Raw genomic sequence first — 13,845 nt, 5'->3', positions numbered from 1 at the left:
CGGAGGGAGGGTTTACTAACAGAGGGGGGTATTCATGAAAGGAAAGGAGGTGCTGGTCAGGCGCGGCCGTGACTCCCAAGGACAGGGTCTTGCAGAAGAAGAAGGTTTATGACTTGCCCGTGTGAGGAGAAGGGAGGGGGAGCCAGGGTGGACACAGGGACAGAGTCGCATAGAGAGAGAGAGATCTTATGACCCGTACATGAGAGAGCGGGGGCAGTCAGGTGCAGTTGGGGAGGGCTATGTCAGCTAAGGCGAAGGATGCCTCTTCAAGAGGGAAGGGGGGGGGGGGTTTGCGTGGGTCAAGCAGGAGGGTTGCCCTTCAGGGCAGGGTCGCGCAGAGGGAGAGGGTTTCATAATCTATGCATGTGAGAGAGGGAGGGGGGGGTTCAGATACGCGCAGAAGGGAAGCCGGTGATTCTAATGAGCAGGAAAAAGGCCAGTGTGCCAGTGTGCCTAAAATGGCGGTCATGTACATATGGGTGCGGGCTTTTACTGGCAGAGTGATGCGGTCAATATTTTACGGTATTCATGGTGCTTACAGGGAGAGGAGCGGGAAAATGGAATAATGAACGCTGTTTATGTACATCAATTTCTCACATTTCCACAGTATAAGCTGGTGAAAGTTCTTAATGGGGGTATTTAACATTTGACTGTAGTACAACATTGTCAGAAATATCCCGCAGACGGCGACAACCATAAGCCAAATTAAAACCTAAACAGACAACTAGCGGAATTACCCCATGAAAACATCACCAGCCAAATGTAGAACGCAAATGTTTTCAACTCTCCAAAATAAACCAGCAAGAAGGACACAACTGACATACTTGAAAATATCTTACAGTGGATGCAACAGCTTGTTGCACGGGTGCTCTGTCCAAGCAGTGACATTTTCAGTGAGGTGCTTTTACATTTATTTTGTAAGCCAACATGCCACACAGAGCACTGGCGATGCATCACACAGTGCAGTTTAAACCAAAGGTACTGCTATTATTTACATAGTGATAACTGTCAGGATAGATTAGCAAATTGGGGTTTCTAAATTGTGCAGTAATATCTCTGGTAAAACAGGCTTAGTATGTGCACGTTGTTTTTAGCCTAAGTAGCACACTATTTAGCACGGTTTAGGTAGCAATGCGTAGATGCTGGATTATTAACAAACCTTTTGAATGGGGTTAAGGTATTACAATATTAGTTATTTTCCTGTATTTGTCTTATCCTCTAAAAACAGGCTATGGCAATTTGTATTTATTATTTCAACTATGGGAGTCTTGCCCCAACGAGAGTTTTTTAAAGTTTGGAAAAGAGAAGAACACTTGCCTACAGTTATGTTAAATGCCCTTGCTGGTTACTCTCCCTGTGTAATAGCACGTGCTTGTTCGGTTTCTCCATGATTATTTGAAGTAGTTTTTATACTAAGGCATACAAGAGCATTTACTATTCAGACTATCATTATGTTTTGCTTTTGTTGACAACCCAATCCCCAAAGCATTTGCTTCAATGATGTTAAGAAGACAAGGACGCAATGTGGAGATTATTGAATATTTTCAGACTATCTTACTTCCGGGGAGACCTCTAGGATTCCAAAGTGGGAGAGTTTCTGGTGCAACACACTGATTTTCAAAGACCGCAAAACCTCTTCAGATGGCAGTGTGTCAGGAACGCCGATACTCCTTTTCAGCGGGGACACGAACAGCTCAACACAGTTCTTCCTCCCCTAGAAAAAAAAACACAAATACAAGTGCTGTTATAAATTCGCCCTCCACCACAGGTCACAGAAACGACATATCAGACATTATGGGGGATGAGTCACATCCCTTATAGTATGAGGACTTATGTCAAAGTTTTAAAACATTTCTTGTAAGTAAAAAAAAAACAAGGCAGATCCAACATCTCACACCATCGAGTGGTGCCAGCTCACCATTTATTAATAAACAGGGCAGGCTTGAAGTCTACATATATGTGTTGCTGGACAGTGTGGGGCTCTGAAAAAGCAGTACCTCGGGAATATTGACCCATCTGTTGCCCCCATCACCTTCTGACGTGCATAACAACCTTGTGCTGGCATTTTGAAAGACCTCAATTCTCTGTAAATCTCAAGATTGAGTAGTACAAAAGTAGTGTTGTCTTAAGAGTACCTAAAAGGCAGAGCGGGGAAAAAAGTAGAGAACAGGGAAGAGCTGGAGGTAGTAAACTTCTAAAAACCTGTCTAAATATTTGGGGAGACGTTTAAACGACTCAGGACATTAATTACCAGATGCACAGTTCACTTCTCTAACCACTGTTCCTAAAAATACGATGGACAAAGGTTTCGTCACAATGAGACTGCTGAGGGGAGCAGCTTTATCACAAAGTTTGTAGGTTAATAGAGGGAGTTCAATGTCTGCCGGTCCGATAATGTCAGGGGGCAAAGTGTGGGTGTGGGCAGGACCCCAGCTATTTTGCCTCAGATCGGGATGGTATAATTTGTGGGAGAACAATATGCATACAAATCCAAGTTAGAGAACTCAGAATGTGGAATAACACCTTATAGTACATCCGGATGAGTGCACACATTGCACAACCACTATTAGCTTCCACGTCTTCAAATAGGTTTCAACTGTTGCAAATTGCTGGAGTAAGAACCAGTGCCAGGCACAATTTAAGCCCCTTGGTCATCCTGTTTTGGGTAAAAACAGGTGTTTGAAAAAGTAGGATTTACAGTCCACTGTAATCAGGCCCTTAGTATTTGGTACTTGGTCATTGTGGAAGGGGCAACGGGTTGTTGGAAAGTGCAATAAGGGGTCAGGTTTACCTATTTTTAACTTGCATGTCATTTGCACCTGACTTGTGTTTCACTGAACTTTTCCTAAGCTTAATGGCGGATTTAAACAAAAATATATATAATAAGCTTTGCCATGTAGTCTGCCTTTAAAGTGGTTCTACATCTATCTATATTTATATATATATATACATGGTTTCACAGTCTCGCCACCTCTGACTGGATACATGGCACACGTAGAATCAAGTACGTTGCGATTATTTTATTTAATCAATTCATCATTTTTAGGAGCTCCAAAGTTTAAGGTGCTATTAGTGCAGGTAAAAAGTGGACGGTCTACGCGTTTCGGCACACAGCCTTTTACTGGACCATACAGTCCCTTCGTCTAGATCATCCATTTAAGGTGCTCTTGTGCTATCAAGTGATCAACAAAAAACAACAACTAGACTGCTAATCATATTTCCGCTTATAAGTAATTATGGTAAGTCATTTTCAATTCTTGTAAAGTACAAGTATCCTATGTAAGCAGAATCTCCCCTTGACATATAGTACATATTATAATTGCATGTCATGATATTTTTTTTTATTTTTGGAAAGAGGTGATGCTTAAGATTAGTACATGTGCTAAACAATTTCATAGGGGTCTACATAAATATCTAAAATAGATCTATATAAGAGAGGAAGATGACTTTTCTATCAACAAAGTTGTAATAATTCATAACAAATATACACAAAGTATCCGACAATACAGTATTCTTCATGGTAATGTTTGACATTCAGACCTCATATAGATCCTTACTGAAAAATTCTGGAGCACTTACAGGATACAAATGCACTGGCCATTCCATCAAACCTCATACCAAAGTACTTTATAACAAATATGTTTTTTAGTTTGAGAAAAGGACCGTGTGTTTAGAATTTTTAAAAATACTACATTCCAATTTGCTCAGGGTATCGATTTTCAAAATGATCATATATTCGTCTGTATGTGACTCTCGTAGATCTGAATTTTAACGATTTTTTGACACTTTCTATCTCTGATATTTTGCAACTCCAAGTACAAGGTACTAAATTCAGATAATAACCGTCACATATCATTGCATATATATTTAGGGTGCCATAGTTGTGAGGAGAAGAGTATGAGTATCAATTTATATAGAGAGTATCCTTTGCCACAGATTTTGGGGAGAGTTTTTCAAATGCAAAACACTCATTTGGAGGAAAAAGGGTGTTCCATTGTTTGTTTGGGGGTAAGATTCAAATCTATATCAAAGGCATAGCCTTTTTTTACTGTCCCAGTTGTACTTGTAATTCTGCATCTAGATTATGCCCATGGGGGATCTCAGTTCCAGTCCTATAATCAGGCATGATTCTTTCATCTCAACGATGGAATTCTATCTCCGGCGGTTACTGGTGGCTGTTGTAGAGGAGAGTCCGCTCTTGTTACTCCTTGGTATCTTATTAAAGACTCTGCTTACAATACCTGACTCATCGTACTTCTATTTACCACAACTTTTTGGCGACAAGATTTCTTACCCACCGTGTAAGCAGCTTCAAGTTTTTCAGCAAATCTTCAACAAGAGCGGACTAAAAGAATTCTGCAGTTTCATCGCTACTCGTGGTCAAGAACTAGAACAGAAAGTGGTCACTCTCACAGGTCTGATACCTCTGTTTTAACTGTTCTTTCTTTGACTTTACTTTTTCCCGATTTACAACGGCAGAACTCATTACTAACTGCGCATAAGTCCCTCACTGAGCAGTCTGAGTGTAGTAGCGCACGGCAACTCGAGCGCGTAAGTCCCGCAGTATCCTTTTAGGCAGCGCGTAATACTAGGGCAGCTTCAGCATGAGTCTACTTTCGGCCACTTTGTTTGCCACAGCTTGTTTACTCACCGTCCTGTACATTGTCGACTGTTGGCCAGCAGCGATCTCCTCTGTTTCCCTGCTACCGACCAAATGATGATGTGCTTAGAATGCATCTAGAAGTTTGCAAAGCTTTCCTCACGTTCTGATTCATCGCTCCTGTGACGCCTTTTCCTAGAGACACGTCAGCTCTGGCTCTCACGCTGCATATGCCACTACGCTCGACGTGACAGCCATTTTGATTTCACTTACAGTTTCCACGACAACAGCTTTCAGTGTACACGGTAATTACCGCGTCTCTAACTTCTTCGGCTATATACACACCTGTGTATATTCAAACCTGCCCACTTAAAGCAGCATTGTTTTTACGGCCATATACACACCTGTGAGTAATCTAAGCTTGTCGTCCATAAGAGGACATTCAAGTGATTCACTCGTACAAGGGCTTTGTTTCATCTGCGATCCAAGGGCTTTGTTTCATCGGCGATACACACGCCCATTGTGTATCCATTATCGTTTCATCGGCTATACACACGCCTATTGTGTATCCATTACCTGTCGGCGATACAAACGCCAATAACTTAATTTACATCGACGATACACACGTCCCTTGTGTATCTAATATCTGTTGGAGATACACACGCCAGAGTACTTTTTTACGAATCTTCAGGTATTTGACATTTTGACCAACCATTATTTATTTCTGTGTATCACTTTTCTGTATTGAGACAAGTAGTTTAATTGATTTGTAACTCACAAATCTGTCATAGTGTTTCACATTTATTCTCTGTTTTGTTATTTTAAGTACCATGTCTTCACAAAATGCCTCACAGAATTGTACAGTAGATCTTACTTCAAGTTTTCTTCAAGATCCTGGCCAACCCAGCATATCTTGGGAGGACTGGTTCCCAATGTTTGAGAACTACTTGGATGCTCTAGACGCACAGGAGTTTTCTTCCAAACGCAAGAAAGCACTTTTGTTAAGCTCTTTAGGTAAAGAGGGGAAGCATGTTTTTAAGTTCCTTCCTCAAGCCCTCCAAGCTAATGGTCAACCACTTCCGGATCAATGCAAAGAAGCTGTTTCACGCCTAGAAGTTAGATATGATAAGGAGGAGAACTTAGATATGAACAGTTATACATTTTATATTAAGAGTCAAAGAACTGGTGAGTCTATTGATGATTTTATGTCAAGACTGAGGGAGCTGTCAGTCAAATGTAAGTTTGGTAATATGACTGATGAACGAATCAGGGACCAGCTCATAGTTCAGTGTAATAACAAAAAAATTCAAGAACGTTTGTGGGCGGCAAAAAATCCAAACTTACAATTTGCTATTTATTTGGCAAAAATAGTTGAAGAGTCAGAAGGCTGCATGAAGGAGTTAGAGAAAAAGTCATCTTTGAGTGATGTCAATGAAGTTTCGGTTCGTGAGTTAACAGATCACTCTTGGTGTGATGACTAACAAAGTAAGGTAGCAGCAGTCAAGAACAAAAAGTTTGTCAAGAAAGCTTTGCCATTGAAAGTTTCTGGCTCTTCAAAACTTTCCAGTACCAAATTGTGTAATAGGTGTGGCAGTACTGTTCATTCATCTGACTCTAAATTTTGCTTTGCTGCCAAACAGGAATGTCTTAAATGTGGTCGGATGGGTCACTACGCTAGAGTGTGTAAAAGTAAACCTCGCTCGAGTGTTGCTTGTGTACAAGAGTATACACATATGGGTGATGATGACAAGACATGGCTTGGCAGTTCGGGCTGGACTGTTCCCATGAGGCACAGGGTCAGACTGATTTGCATATAGCCATGTCTGAACTGGGGTGGCGGAGTGAGCTAAAGAACGGTGATGGATTAAACCCAGATCAATTGACTGGGGGTGAGTGTTTGTATTGTCAACGCTCCGTCCATCATCACCTTTGGTTTTTCTTTGTTCGCCCTAAGTTGGCAGGGTATGCTCAGACGTGAGTCCCTTGCTCACTTTCCCACGGGAGTCAAGCAAGCCCAGCTGAAGACGGCTGTAATGCCAGAAACCGGTCCTGGGAAGCTTGATTCCGGTCCAGGGAAGACATGGCTTGGCAGTTCGGGCTGGACTGTTCCCATGAGGCACAGGGTCAGACTGATTTGCATATGGCCATGTCTGAACTGGGGTGGCGAAGTGAGCTAAAGAACGGTGATGGATTAAACCCAGATCAATTGACTGGGGGTGAGTGTTTGTATTGTCAACGCTCCGTCCATCATCACCCTTGGTTTTTCTTTGTTCACCCTAAGTTGGCAGGGTATGCTCAGACGTGAGTCCCTTGCTCACTTTGCCACTGGAGTCAAGCAAGCCCAGCTGAAGAGGGCTTTAGTACCAGAAACCGGTCCTGGGTAGCTTGTTTCCGGTCCAGGGAAGACATGGCTTGGCAGTTCGGGCTGGACTGTTCCCATGAGGCACAGGGTCAGACTGATTTGCATATAGCCATGTCTGAACTGGGGTGGTGGAGTGAGCTAAAGAACGGTGATGGATTAAACCCAGATCAATTGACTGGGGGTGAGTGTTTGTATTGTCAACGCTCCGTCCATCATCACCTTTGGCTTTTCTTTGTTCGCCCTAAGTTGGCAGGGTATGCTCAGACGTGAGTCCCTTGCTCACTTTGCCACTGGAGTCAAGCAAGCCCAGCTGAAGACGACTATATTGCCAGAAACCAGTCCTGGGAAGCTTGATTCCGGTCCAGGGAAGACATGGCTTGGCAGTTCGGGCTGGACTGTTCCCATGAGGCACAGGGTCAGACTGATTTGCATATGGCCATGTCTGAACTGGGGTGGCGGAGTGAGCTAAAGAACGGTGATGGATTAAACCCAGATCAATTGACTGGGGGTGAGTGTTTGTATTGTCAACGCTTTGTCCATCATCACCTTTGGTTTTTCTTTGTTCGCCCTAAGGTGGCAGGGTATGCTCAGACGTGAGTACCTTGCTCACTTTGCCACTGGAGTCAAGCAAGCCCAGCTGAAGACGGCTGTAATGCCAGAAACCGGTCCTGGGTAGCTTGAGTCCGGGCCAGGGAAGACATGGCTTGGCAGTTTGGGCTGGACTGTTCCTATGAGGCACAGGGTCAGACTGATTTGTCAGACTGGTTTGCATATGGCCATGTCTGAACTGGGGTGGCGGAGTGAGCTAAAGAACGGTGATGGATTAAACCCAGATCAATTGACTGGGGGTGAGTGTTTGTATTGTCAACGCTCTGTCCATCATCACCTTTGGTTTTTCTTTGATGATGACAACAACATTTTGGTTGTAGATTCAAGTCTATCTGGCGAGGATGAACAAGACAAGCGTAAGAATAGGCCCAAAGCATTATTCACTATCGATGATCTGAACATTCACCTGATGGTAGATACTGGCTCACGGTATACTATCATTCCTAATGTCTAATTTGTAAAATTGGGGGGGGGAAAGGGCCCTTCTTCCCAAAGACATTTCTCCAGGGGGATACCAGGGAGAGCCTTTAGATATTCTTGGCTACTTTGAGGCAAGTATCAAGTTTTCTCATAGGCAGATTCATGGAAAAGTATATGTATCTGATTAAGGACCTGCTATTTTGGGGTGGGTACACCAATATGACTTAAGCATTATAGACAACCCACAAGTTATGATCATTAAAGATGGTGACTTAGATTCTATACTTTCCAACTCTACAGATGTATTTCGGGAGGAGTTAGGTCGTCTCAAGGGGTATTCTCATAAAATAATTCTGAAGAAAAATTAAATTCCTGCACAACACAAAGTTAGGCGAAGCCCAATTGTAGTCAGGAATGAAGTTAAACACCACATTTATGAAATGTTGACTAACTGGGTTATAGAACCTATCGAAGCATCTCCATGGATTAGTCCCATTGTCGTCACGAAGAAGTCGGACGGAAATATCCGCTTCTGTGTTGATTTAAGATCCTTAAATCAGTGTGTAGTTGCTGACACTTTTCCCTTGCCCAACTTTAATGAATTAGTTACAACCCTAAATGGTGCTAAGGTCTTCTTCAAGCTTGCTCTTAGGGGTGCTATCACCAGATGGACCTACATAAAGACTCTAAGCATTTAACTGCTTTCATCACTCCGTGGGGCACTTACCAATTTACACACCCTCCTTTTGGCCTCAATTCTGCGGCCAGAGTTTTTCAAAGTATGGTTTCAAACATTTTTGAGGGTGTAGGAAACGTAGTTTACTTCAAGGATGACATTTTGATCTATGGACAATCTGTTGAACAGCATAACACCACTCTTAAAATTGTTTTAGATAAGTTATCTTCTGTTGGTCTCACTCTCCGCAGAGATAAGTGTAAATTTTTAGTTAATCAAATTAAATATTTAGGTTACACTCTCATGGCTTCTGGCGTAAAACCGAAGAAAGATTTTTGTCTAGCTATTCACTCGGCACCTCAACCCAAAGATAAAGATCAATTACGTTCATTCATGGGGTTTATTGAGTACTTTTCGAAATTCGTTAAAAATTTCTCAGATAAAACTGCATGCATGAGGTCTTTACTCGAACGTGGTGTAAGTTTATCGTGGAGTTCTCAACATCAAGAGTGTTTTGACAATATAAAGGAAGAAATTTGTAATGCCAAAGTATTATCACCATTTAACCCCTTCGCTGCTGGCCCGTTTCCGCCGCTGTGCGGTAAACAAACGAACAGGGCGGGCCGTGACGAACCCCAGCCATCATCAGCACACGAGCACCGTGGAGCGTGACGGCTGGGGTTCGTCACCAGCATACAAGGGGTTAATGTACATAGCAAATCTGTTGTTACAGATGATGCAAGCGTGACAGGTCTGGGTGCTATGCTTTCACAGGTCAAGGGAGGTGCTGAGTTCACCATTGCTTTTGCTTCAAGAACTCTCACTGACTCAGAGAAAAATTACTCATTCATCGAGAGGGAAGCATTAGCCGCTTCATGAGCAGTGGAATATTTCAGAACGTATCTTTGGGTCATGAAATTTATATTGAGAACAGATCATAAACCCCTTCTAAAAGTTCTCTCTCCAGATGGTACTGGTAAAGGCGCCACTAGACTTGTGAAACTTGCTGCCAGACTCCAAGAATTTCAATATTCCGTTGCATATATTCAAGGTTGGAATAATATACAGGCTGACTGTCTCTCCAGAATGTCTCTGGATTGGTGCACTATTCATGATTCTTTTCTCTCTGAATGTATTGAAGACATTGCTGTTGCCTCCTTAGAAGATGCTGTATTTGTTGGAGAAGGTGCTTTCCAAGCTAGCGATTGGGAAAGAGAGATGATCAATGATCATTCTCTTCAAGAGGTTATCAGACTCCTTAAACTTGGCTCTAGAAGAGAAAGCTCGGTTCCTATATCGGCAAGGCCTTTCTTCAGCGTATTGGATGATCTCTCTATCATCAATAACAACATTTCAGTTAAGGATGAAAAGTTTATACCTCTATTTGGGCTTAGGAACAAACTTTTAACTTTAGCTCACGAAGGTCATTTAGTCCAAACTCTCACTCAATACCGCCTTAAGAATCATCTTTGGTGGCCAGGCATTGATTCCAAAGTAGTTGAGTGGGTTGAGAATTGTGTTACTTGCATGGAGGGTGAGAAAATGCTCAAAGTAGGACCCAAATCTTCTGAGGCACATATACAAAATCCAGGCTCACTTGGCACACAATTTGCCTAGATTTCATAGGTCCAACGGGTGAACTTAATGAAGAAGACAGATTTGCAACTGTTGTGGTTGATGTCCATTCGAAATGGCTAGTTGTTGAGTTTACCAACGTTGTTACCACCAACAGTACCATTAAGTTTTTGGGTAATTTTAAGGCTGAAGGTCTTCCCTCCGTTATCATTACTGATAATGGCACACAGCTTACCTCAAAATAGATGCAAACATTCCTAAAAGATTGTGGTATATTTCACCATGGCACTTCCTTGTACAATCCCCAGGGCAATTGAATTTGCGAAAGGGCTAACAAAGTTGTTAAAGGCGTCATTCAAATGGCCTCCAGTAATGGTCACATTGTAAGGAAAATGATTAATGAAATGTTATGGGCCTATCGCACAACTTCTTTGATTCATGATCAACGTTCGCCTTTTCAGATTATGAGAGGGCGAACTACTCGCTTGAAATTGGTACCAGGTTGGATGAAACACGTTGTCACTTTACAAACTAAAGATTTAGTTCTTCCCTCTGTCACAAAGTAATCTTCTCCTTTTGTAGTGGGTGACTTGGTCAAAATTAAAAGTGGCAGGGTGCAAAAAGGTCTTTCTAAGTTTAAGGGGCGTTTTACTGTTAAGAAAGTTCTTGATCATTGTGTCATTCTCAATAATGGGGAGTGTTGGAATTTCAGAAGTGTAGCTCTTTACAGGAGGAATACTGCTGTTTCTGTTAAGGATGATGTTTCTTCTTCTCTAAATTCTAGTGGGTATCTTCTTGCAGCTCATTCACCAGTGCAGCCCATTCCTGTAGTTCATACTAGTGAACTCCAGAGTGTGGGAAGTGGAGATGCTCCAATACCTGAAGCTCGTCCTTCTCAAACATTCAATTTACATCCTGCTGAAATATCTAATGGTCGTATTCAAAGATTACCACCAACTTACCTACAAGATTTTGTGTGCTAATTCATATTTTTTTTACCTATGATTATTATTTACTCTTTAGCTGTCTTATAAAAAGAAAGGAAGAAGATGTGTAGTACATAGTGCTTCGCTCTAGTATTTATAGAATCTTTTATTAGAATGTTTTATATGCAGAATGTACTTTGCTTTAATGTTCTACTGTTTGGGCTTCTGTTCTACGGCAGTTACTGGTGGCTGTTGTAGAGAAGAGTCCGCTCTTGTTACTCCTTGGTATCTTATTAAAGACTCTGCTCACAATACCTGATTCATCATACTTCTATTTACACACAAAGGTGTTACAAATCAATCCACATTATGGAAGGTTGATTATCTCCAGGTCTCTATCCAAACTGTTCCACAAGGCTCTGTTAGCCGAGATCCCTGAGTATTGGGTAGAGAGGAAGAAATGCGCTCCCCTAATGTATTTTAACCATTACCACCAAATGTTGTTAGAGACATTACCTAACGATTTTCAGGAGGATAGAATGGTTTTGTGGGAGAGGGTGAAAAGTAGATCCGCTAGGCGTAGATCATCTTGCTTTAAATCAAGTATGTAATAGGAGTTGTAGACTCCATAGACTGAGAATGAAAAGTTTCTTGGGAGATTGGTTTGGAGGTTTTCATCTATGGTATTGTGCACTTTAGTACAGAAGCTAGATAGCAGGAGGCATTTGTGGAGCTTATGTTTGAACATCGGCTGGGGGAAGTTACAGCTCCAAAAGTTGTCTCTGTCTGAAAGGCCCAGTGTAAAAAGTATTTGAGGAGTATAGTAAGTTCTATGAAGAAAGTGTAGTTTAGTCTGCACCATATTCAGGCTGAATTTAGTAGAAAGGTGAGGACCATACCTTGAGCAAGTCGATGGTAAACTGATTGTGTAATTCATCTTGGGACCATTCCTTCTGCCATTTCTTTTGAGCAGTGTTATATATAACGAGGAGGAAGTGGGTCTGACTTTATTGTGAATCCACCTTTTTGGAAAGCTGATACAAGAAGTGAGTGCGAGGTGGGTTTGAAAGGAAATGTACCAAGTTTAGCTACCCTCCTTCAATTTTAGGAAATATTTTATTTTTTAGAGATATCTTGAAATGAAAGGGGGTGCGATCTGGAACCAAGGTCGCCCATCATAAAAATTACCTTCTCAATCCATGAATTCAAAATGGGTAGGTCAGAAATAAGTTTATTATCCTTGTTAAACCATATTTAGGAGAGCAGAGAACGGATGATTTTGACATCTGAGAGACGATGATCCAGATGAAGTGGGCACCACCTTGTGTGGTTTAAAATAAAGTCATCAAGAATAGGGTGATCTTTATATATGGTTAAGAGGCAAGGCAAAGGAAGGTCGTTAGTTAAAAGCCGTTCTAGAGTGAGCCAATGAGGAGTGAAGCCAGATTTGTTGTTGAACCACTATGCCCCTTCGGCTGCCAGGAAGGCCAATTATTAATAATTCTTGAAGTCAGCAAAATTGCTCCAATTAAATGTTTTGGAAGGCATAATCTCATTAGGGATATAAGTGGCTTCTTTGGAATTCCAAATAGATTTGTTAAGAAGGCGTTCCATGTAGCAGCAAAATGTGTCTGAACATAGGATGGGGGACATAGGAATTAAGTACTTAACAATCAGGATAATGAAAATGTTTATGGATTCAAGCTTGCCCCACCAAGTTAGGAATTTCGGTGACCAGCCTTCTATAACAGATTGGACTTTATGTATCACCAGGGACTCATTGTTTCAAATCAATTCATTGAATTTGAGACCCAGAGAAATTGAAAGTTTAGTGGGCGTACATCAGATTGGTCTCTGTTCAGAGTATAGCCTGAGACAATAGCACCATCTTTAATTATGGTCATAATTTTTGGAATGGCAGTATCTGCCTGTTCTGTTATGATTAGAATATCGTCAGCAAATGCTGCAGTTTTGAAGGAATTACCCCTGATAGAAATACCAGTGGTGTTAAATTGTTCATTGAGTGATCGTAGAAGAGGTTCAACGGATAAGAGGAAGAGGGATGGGGAAAGGGACAGCCTTGCCTTGTACCTTGTTTAAGGAGGAATTAATCTGATAGCACTCCATTAGGCCTAATTCTGGCACTTGGGTTTGAGTAGAGAGCCATTACCACTTTTATGAATGTTTCTTTCAGGTTAAAGCAGAACATCGTGGATTTTAGGAAGGGCCATACAACTTTGTTGAATGCTCTTTCAGTATTGAGTACTATTGCTACAACTGGGGAGTTTTTGGAGGCATCGACTTGGAGAACATAACCGACTAGCCTAACGTTATCATTGGAGAGTCTATCTACCCTTGAGGAAGCCAGCTTGGTATGGACCAATCAGCAAGGGGAGTATGGGTTTGATTTGTTTAGCCAGGATCTTGGCGTAAAGCTTGCAGTCTAAGTTAATGAGCAAAATTGGTCAGTCATTTTTAGTTGTGTAAACTTGCCTTAAGTTAAACTGCACTCAAATAGTATTTTTCTAGCACTACTACATTTCTATCCCAAATATAATGTTATCTCTTTGATCTTCTAGGTTTTCAACATATGCATGTTCACAAAAAGATAGTTTTCTGAGCTAAAAAAACCAAAACAGCTCCTCTATATGTTGTTAATATAGCACTTTCAAGATTC

The 13,845-nt window shown here is 41.6% G+C and overlaps 1 protein-coding gene across 2 annotated transcripts in view; it reads right to left on the bottom strand.

The window, feature by feature from the left end:
* PTPRR (protein tyrosine phosphatase receptor type R) overlaps nt 1–13,845 on the bottom strand; it is a 945,480-nt gene that overhangs the window by 490,479 nt on the left and 441,156 nt on the right. For both annotated transcript variants that reach the window (XM_086921858.1, XM_086921867.1), the window contains one exon: nt 1,559–1,714. In XM_086921858.1, coding sequence (XP_086777984.1) covers nt 1,559–1,714 — 156 coding nt within the window. The remainder of the gene's footprint in view (nt 1–1,558; nt 1,715–13,845) is intronic.

Source organism: Lissotriton vulgaris, chromosome 1_1 (assembly GCF_964263255.1).
Source record: "Lissotriton vulgaris chromosome 1_1, aLisVul1.2, whole genome shotgun sequence".
Lineage (NCBI taxonomy): Eukaryota > Metazoa > Chordata > Amphibia > Caudata > Salamandridae > Lissotriton > Lissotriton vulgaris.
This window is presented reverse-complemented; position numbering and strand designations above follow the sequence as displayed.